This window comes from Vigna unguiculata, chromosome 7 (assembly GCF_037176805.1).
Source record: "Vigna unguiculata cultivar grain cowpea cultivar isolate G323 ecotype 2 chromosome 7, ASM3717680v1, whole genome shotgun sequence".
Classification (NCBI taxonomy): Eukaryota; Viridiplantae; Streptophyta; class Magnoliopsida; order Fabales; family Fabaceae; genus Vigna; species Vigna unguiculata.
This window is the reverse complement of record NC_140798.1, coordinates 36,891,942-36,899,903: the sequence shown is the minus strand read 5'-3', so window position 1 is coordinate 36,899,903 and position 7,962 is coordinate 36,891,942. Positions and strand designations below refer to the sequence as shown.

Sequence of the window (7,962 nt, the reverse complement as noted above, 5' to 3'; positions counted from 1 at the left end):
GTATTCTTATTTTGAGTCCATTATTTGACAACAAGCATATCATAAACGTCACTATCTATATATGGTGGTTTGATGTATATGCCCAATTTCAAAGAAGGGAAAGAGAAAAATGTCAAGAGATGTACTTAAAAGAAGACAACGTACCAATACTTGAAGTTGGAAGAATGAAGACAGAAGACAAGATGTGCAACTTATAAAAAATTAGGACAAAATGTTTTTTACTAATATATATATATATATATATATATATATATATATATATATATATATATATATATATATATATATATATATATATATATATATATGGGTATTTTTGTAAATTAAAGTTTAGCGGGTACGGGTATCCACGGGTACGGATACTATGATACCCGTACCCGCCCCGTTAACATGCGGGTATCAAAAATACCCGTACCCACAGGTAGCGGGTATCCATTTTTAATATTCATTTCTTACCCATTGCGAGTTTTATCCACGGATAACCACGGGTACGAATATTTTTGACATCCCTACTTTTGTTTCTACGTAGCAAAATGTATGAATTGTGATTTAATTATGACTTTTTAAAAAGGAAGTTTATGTAGTGATCGAATGAAATTCTTTTTTACTTAAAAATATTAGTCATAATAAAATTAAAATTACTTTACATGTTTTTCTTTTTATTTTTTATTTTTGAAAGGATTTCTAATTTTATTCCTTATAAATTTATGTCACTTTTATTACGCACCACTTTTTTTTTTAATTAGTTGAATGATGCTTTTTGATAGGTTCAAAAGTGTAAACGGGTAATATTTATTAATTATTATTACATAATTAGTAAGTGGCATACGTATAAACGAGGAATCCATCATAGATTACCGATGTGTCCCGGTCCTTTGACGAGGCTGGTCCAATCATTTTCTTAAGAAAGCAATACTATATAAACTTTTTTGTTTTATTTAGAATAATGCACAACTTAACTATATTACGTAGTTATTGCTCTGTGAATACCAAATATAGATTAGCATACCTGCAAAAGGATTTCTCCAAAAGCTTCTATTAAACAACTGAGTTGAAAGAGCTCATAAACCAAAATAAAATGTTGAATTATCGAATTTAAAATATGTAACAAAGTTAGCAATCGACAATAAAATTGAAGAAAGTAGTATAATAAAAAAAATTTATATATTAACATCAAGATAAATTTAACTTTTCAATATCTCTAGTTAAATAAAATAATTTTAAGGATTAATTAAGTATATTAGACTCCAATAGGCATGTATTATAAGTGTAAAGGATTCCAGAGATTAATCATTAAGATATCAAGATAACAATCAATGAATGATTAGTATAACTGTATATCAGTTAAAAAAATTTATTGGCTGATGTAGTGGTTCATTAATAATATATTTACTAATATTTAAAAAATATAATAATGGTACCCGAATGTTATTTATTAATAGAAAAGGACAAGGAATTGTTATTGAAGGTACGTGAAACAGAGAGAGAAAAACAAAGTTGTCTTGTTAAAGAGACTATTAGTAATTTAGTATGTATAAATTTGGCATGCTTTTGCGTTTTTCCTCTTTTTCACACAATGTTTGATTATCCGATTCGCTTTAGCGGCGTCTTTTACCATTTTACCATGGCCAAAACCGGGTATAAAATGAGGTTGTAGGAGCAAAAGAGACGAGAAAAACAGAGCAACTCAACAACACCTTACTTCTCCTTTTCACTCTTCACTCTAGTTTTCTGAACATAGATATGGATTCCACCTCCTTCTTCAACTCACCTTCTTCCGATTTCTCCTCCGAATCTTCCTCTCCAGAGGCTTTCTCCTGGGAGGGCTACCTCCCCTTCAACGAGAACGACCCGGAGGAGATGCTCCTCTATGGCATGATCGCCGGCGCCAACACAGCCGAGCGCGCCGCCGATCGAGCGGGCTCTGAGGAGAGCGAGGCGGTGCAAAAGGAGAAGTCCTACCGCGGAGTGCGGCGGCGCCCGTGGGGGAAGTTTGCGGCGGAGATCAGGGACTCCACACGGCACGGGATGAGGGTGTGGCTTGGGACATTCGACAGCGCGGAAGCCGCGGCTCTGGCTTACGACCAAGCAGCGTTTTCCATGCGTGGCTCCGCCGCGATTCTGAACTTCCCCGTTGATATCGTTAGAGAATCGCTGAGGGAGATGAACTACACGGTCGACAGCAATGAAGAAGGGTGCTCCCCTGTTGTCGCTCTCAAGAGGAAACACTCCTTGCGGAGGAAAATTGGTGTGAAGAAAAACAACAAACAGAGTACCGTAGACAATGCGGTCGTGTTTGAAGACCTTGGTCCTGACTACTTGGAACAGTTGTTGATGTCCTCTGATCATATTCCCTCCTCCTTCTGATTCATTCATTCCTCAATTGCAATCCAAACCTCAAAAGCCTTCACGCTGCGGCTCAAGCAACAATCCCGCAACGTTTTTTTACATCCTTATAAATATCCCATGATGCATAGTTTCTACTTAGGCTTTTTATGTTAGTGTTAATTCCTTTTTCTTCTTTGTTCTTTGGTTCTTGTGTGGCTGAGATGCCCGTGTCGTGTTTGGATGACAGATTTCAACATCTGAATCTGTATCTTTTTCTCTCTTGATGGTTTTTTTAGTTTTCATTTTTTTTTTTTTGTTTTCCTAGAATTGGAGAACTTTCTTGTTTTTTTGTAAAGTTTAGACGATAAGGAATGCAGTAATCTACGTGGGGCACCATTTATGTCAAATTGTCGATATTTATTGAGGTGACTGGGACTGTTGTTTTAGCTTTATCGGACTATAAGTCAACATGCATGGTCGAGTTTAGCGCGGGGAAGGCGGCACGTGTGGGCGCACCGCATACACAAACAAATTACAATCGGTTTCTTATCCATTTTGCCAACCTCTTCCCTTTTGTCTTGCAGTGTGTTTGAAAATTTTCTCAGTTTTGCCAAACATATATGGTCACATAATTAATAGCATCACAAGAGAAAAAAGGGGTTTATCAGGTTGAAAATCTAATTTTAAGAATATACAACGTTATAATAGAAAAATGGCTTTTAAAGTATGGTTGATGAAGGTAGATCTGGTCCCATTAAGGTGACATAAGGGATTATTAACGTGGTGCATGACACGCGAGAGAGTTATTTTTTGTAAATGAAAAAGTGATGCTTTAGTTTTCAAAGTTTCGTATTTGATTGTGTTCAAAACAAGTGGCAGGGCTAGTTTGATAGCAGGTTAGGCTAATTTTGTCCTGTGAGCAGAACCGCATCTACGAAACATAGACTTTGATTTGAGACAGCACATCGATCGCTTAGGTGAAGATGAAATACCAAATTTTTGTTGTTCCACAAGGAATAAAAAATAAGAAGATAAAATGGATTAGCACTTGGACGCAATATTTTATGGAGAAAATATGGTAAAGGAAGACGCAAGGAAATAGGGTGAGTTGGTGGGGTTTCTAGAAATTTGTCAAATCTGTTGGAGAGTAGAGAACCGCAAAACAGTTTATTTATTTTTTCTCTCCAACTGTTTGAGTCCAACTTTGAAGCAAAAGAAGCTTCTTCCAATTGTGGTCTAACAGAATTGGTTGGACACTTAGACCAACATCTTCAATCTTATGACTTATCTCAATATTATTATAATCACGTGCCATTACTTTGCTTTATTCATTTTTTTTTTCTACTCCTAAATATGTTTCAGTATCTTAAACTATTAATTTACATGCTAAGAAAGTCACCCTTTATATCCCATATTCAAAGGAAGATGTTTTATAATATGTACTCAAGTCGAACAGTTAAATACTCGTATATAAAACAATAAAAGGTTGAAAGTTTTGCATAACTATATAGTATCTCAGATGCAGTGTCAAATTTTAATCTTGCAACGATAAAAGCTAGTATTGAATTGATTAATCACTTAATTAAATGTTTTTTTCCCTTATACGATTAGGTATTTTATTTAATTAAATATTTTATCACTCAATTATCATTACTCAACTAATTTTATCATCTAAATTTTTTAAAATCATTTACCATTAATTTTGTGTATTCTAATGCTAGATGTTTAAGATGTATGAAGAACAAAAGAGTCATTTTAAAAAATATAACAAAATGCTAATGTCTTTGTTTATTTGTTAAACTTTTTGTTAGGACACGTGATCATCATTTACTATATCCATTTAAGTGTGGAAGTTTAAGAAAAACAGAACGATAAAACATTTGGAAAAAATGTTAGTGGTAAAATTCGTTAAAGGATAATTATTAAATAATAAAATATATGATTAAGCTAAAATAGGCTTAATTATATGTTTTTATTATAAATTTAAAAAATACAATAAATTACAATGAAATTACTCATTGATAATATATTTATTTTCGTTAATAAATTTAATACTCAAAACAGAATAAATTTCAATTGGTCAAATTACTGGTTAAAAAATTATTATCAAAAAATTTATATTACCGTGGAATAGAATTTTTTTGGTAATAACAAAAAAAATTTATCCATAGATTTTCATCAACCCAAAATGCTTTGATGGAGTGGTCATTGATAAAATTTATCGACGGATCACAAATTAGTTGATAAATATATGTCAATAATTATTGGTGAAATCTAACTATTCGGTAAAAATTGTAATTAGGTTTTCTTCTTTCTTTTTTTTTTCCTTCTCTACTTTCCCTCTCCTCCTCGTCGTGCATCCACCGCTGTCACCTTTGGCTTATCCTCCTTTTCCTCCTCTTCATCTTCTCTATATCTCTTTCTCTCTATCTTGTTCTCCTCTTATAATTTCGACACAACCATCGTTGTCGCACCTTTGTGTCACTCTTGAGCCGCTGTCTCGATCATCATGTCTTTGTTTCCTTCTCCTCCTCAATTGAGTGACTTAATTGTCAAATATTATTAAAAAAAATATTTATCAATAATATAAATTTTAATTTATCCACTAAAATATTCATGATTAATTTAAAGTTCGTTGATAAAATCAATTGATAAATTTGAATTTATTAACAAATTTATTTCTCTGAGTAAAAGTTCATCCATAATTACAATTTTTTTTATAGGAAATATAACTAATTAGTACATGTTAAAAAAATCAACTTTCACCAAAATATCCAATTACAAACATTGAATATAATATTCAAAATATACTTATATTTATTTAAAAAATTTTAAACTAAAAAATCAAATCACATAAGAAAAATGTAGACAAATAATAAAATATAAATTCTTTTAATAATCTGATCAGCGAAACTAAAATTTCTTAAATAAAAGTTGACGAGTAAAAGTCAATTTTTCTATGCCCAATCGTCAACTGCAAATGTTTATTTATCTGCCAGTAGAGCAATTTTGTTTAATGAGATAAAATGTTTATGAAAATTTTGTCTCAAATCCATTCCGAGGTTTAAGATCAATTAAGATTATGCATAAATTTTACAATTCAAAATTGTATTAAGAGAATAACAAAACCATTCCAAAAAGCCCAACAAATATTAAATATACCTTAAACTCAATTATGACTTATATTTTATCAATAATCCATTCTGTATAACTTTTCTACCATCCCAAATAAAAAAATAATCAAATATAGGCAAAGGAAAACCATGTTTACATTCAAGGGCAGGCCTTGCTTGTGACCGAGAAAAGTCATGGCTCTCCTAAGATTTTTAATTTTAATTTATATATATTTTAAATTTTATATTTTTTTATATTATTTTTATTAAGTTATATATATATTATTTATATTTGAATTTATTTATATATTTTTTTAAAATAAAAATAAAAACTAATTTGATGGACCTTAGTTAATAAAGGGATTAAGATTTTGTACATGGCCATAAAGTTTTTTTTAGAGCAAGCAAACCATTAATAAGGTGTAGAAATAAAAGTAAAGACAGATTGAGAACTGGAGATTAGAGATAAGAGAAATCGAAAAATGCTTCCTCACAATATCTCCTAAATGAGTATCTTAATTTGATTTATGTATGTTAGGTTTATGATTCTCTCATTACGATATTTCTCCTAAATTAATTTTTTTTAAAATTAGTATGAAAACTAACTTAATTTTAGAAATAATTTTATGAAATTGGCATGAACCCTGATTATATTTTTCTTTTCTCAAATTAGTATAATCCTACATTATAAAATATTGAGATTTTATGTTTTTCAGTGTATAAAATAAATTAGTTGAATAATCTTGAATTGAAATAGAAATTAGAATACTCATTTTGTGTAAATTCAATTCATTAGAAAGATAAGAGGTAAGAATTGTGAATTGCCATATGAAAATGACTTAAGTAAAAGAAACAAAAAGTTTTTTTAATTAATAAATTATATATAAAAAATCTAAATTGACAGAATTTGTTTTCAAGTTCCACCACTCCTTATATTAATTTTTTCCAAATTATCAAACCATCCCAAAATACTCGATTTCCTTAATTTTCCAAAAACTTAAATTTTACACATTTCATCTTAAATTCATAATTTCCCAAAGTCACAACCCAAATAATCCTTCAACCTGGAAACTAAAATTTAAAACGATAAATCTAACTTCCCTTACCGGAAGTGATTTAAATATATAAGAATTCAATGGTTGAGGATGAATTACCGAGACAAATCCACCACCAAGCGTCTCTTACTCTGGTCATTATTAAGATCTAACAGGAGAATATTACAATTTGTATTTGGACAACAGAAGAAACATATGTAACGTAATCTTCATTCATCTTTTTGCATGTTTCCTTTTGACGAGGGAAATTGGTATTCAAAGGAAGGAAGTTGAAGATGACTTGTCCTTATTCCACTTTATCTTTTAACTACATTGTACTATTGAGAAGCAACTATTTTAGAGGTCGAAAACAGTTGAGTTTTCTTCTTAGGTACCTGGACAAGGAAGAAGGAGGAAAAAACATATTTTTGTCAAAGATAAGGTTCTGTTTTTGGCAAAAGAAGACACAGTTTTTCTTCCTTTATTACTGTTCTATTTTACTCCAGGTTTCATATGCCCACATCCCACACTTTAAGTTTTCAACAAAAAAGCCCACCTGAACACCCATTCAACTACCCAATTTTTTCTACCTACTCTCATTATAAAAACATTTTTATCTTACACTATCATTATATAGATACCACAAATATAAATAAAATAATACTAAACTAAATTCCTATAGTTATTGATTTATGTGGGCGAAATTATTACTCATACGGTTCGTTGATTATTTTTTTTTTTCCAAACTTTAAAGTCTTGTTTGAAAATCCTACACGACAAAAAAAATTGTGTTTAAAACTGTTAAAAAATGTTTCAAATTCATATCATGTAATTCACGTTTAAAAGTAAAAATTAATTACAGGATTGTCTAGTAATTCATGAAATCATTACACTTTCATTTATTGTCTCGTAGGCAATCCAGTGAGAGAAAAAAATAAGGTATTTGAATCACTAAAAAGAATCTCATTAATAATTATTAATAATCAATTTTAATGATTTAAAGTTTTAATTACTACAATAATCAATTTAAATATTAATTTATAAAATTAAAAATTATTAATAACTAAAATAATCACTATTATAAATAAAAAATTATACTTAGTTACTAAGTAATTATAGATCAATTTAGTATTTAAGTCATTTTAGTATCTAAAACTATGGTAACTAATTTTAAAAATCAATTTAATGACCAATTATAATTTTTTATTTATAATAGTAATTATTTTAGTAATTAATAATTTTTTACTTTGTAAATTAGTATTTAAATTAGTCATTATATTGACTAATAATTTTTAGTCACTAAAATTGATAACTAATAAAACATTTTCTCGTAGTAAATTAAGAACTTTTAGAGCTAAAATAAAAAAAAAAATATTTTTTAATAAATTTATTTTGGATAAATTTGACAAAATTTTCATAAATAAAATTAAAATAAATTAATTTTTTATATTTTAACCAAAATGAAGTAATAAAATAATATCCTTTTT

At 29.3% G+C, this 7,962-nt stretch overlaps 1 protein-coding gene across 1 annotated transcript; it reads left to right on the top strand.

Annotated features, from left to right (window-relative positions):
• The first annotated feature begins 1,637 nt into the window (after positions 1-1,637).
• Positions 1,638-2,735, top strand: LOC114190352 (ethylene-responsive transcription factor 1B-like). Its single transcript, XM_028079200.2, has one exon. It carries the CDS (start codon positions 1,744-1,746, stop codon positions 2,365-2,367), a length of 624 nt encoding a protein of 207 aa, XP_027935001.1. The 5' UTR covers positions 1,638-1,743; the 3' UTR covers positions 2,368-2,735.
• The last annotated feature ends 5,227 nt before the right edge of the window (positions 2,736-7,962 follow it).

Coding starts and splice junctions, on each gene's coding strand:
- LOC114190352 (XM_028079200.2), top strand. CDS start 1,744: ATGGATTCCACCTCCTTCTTCAACTCACCTTCTTCCGATTTCTCCTCC.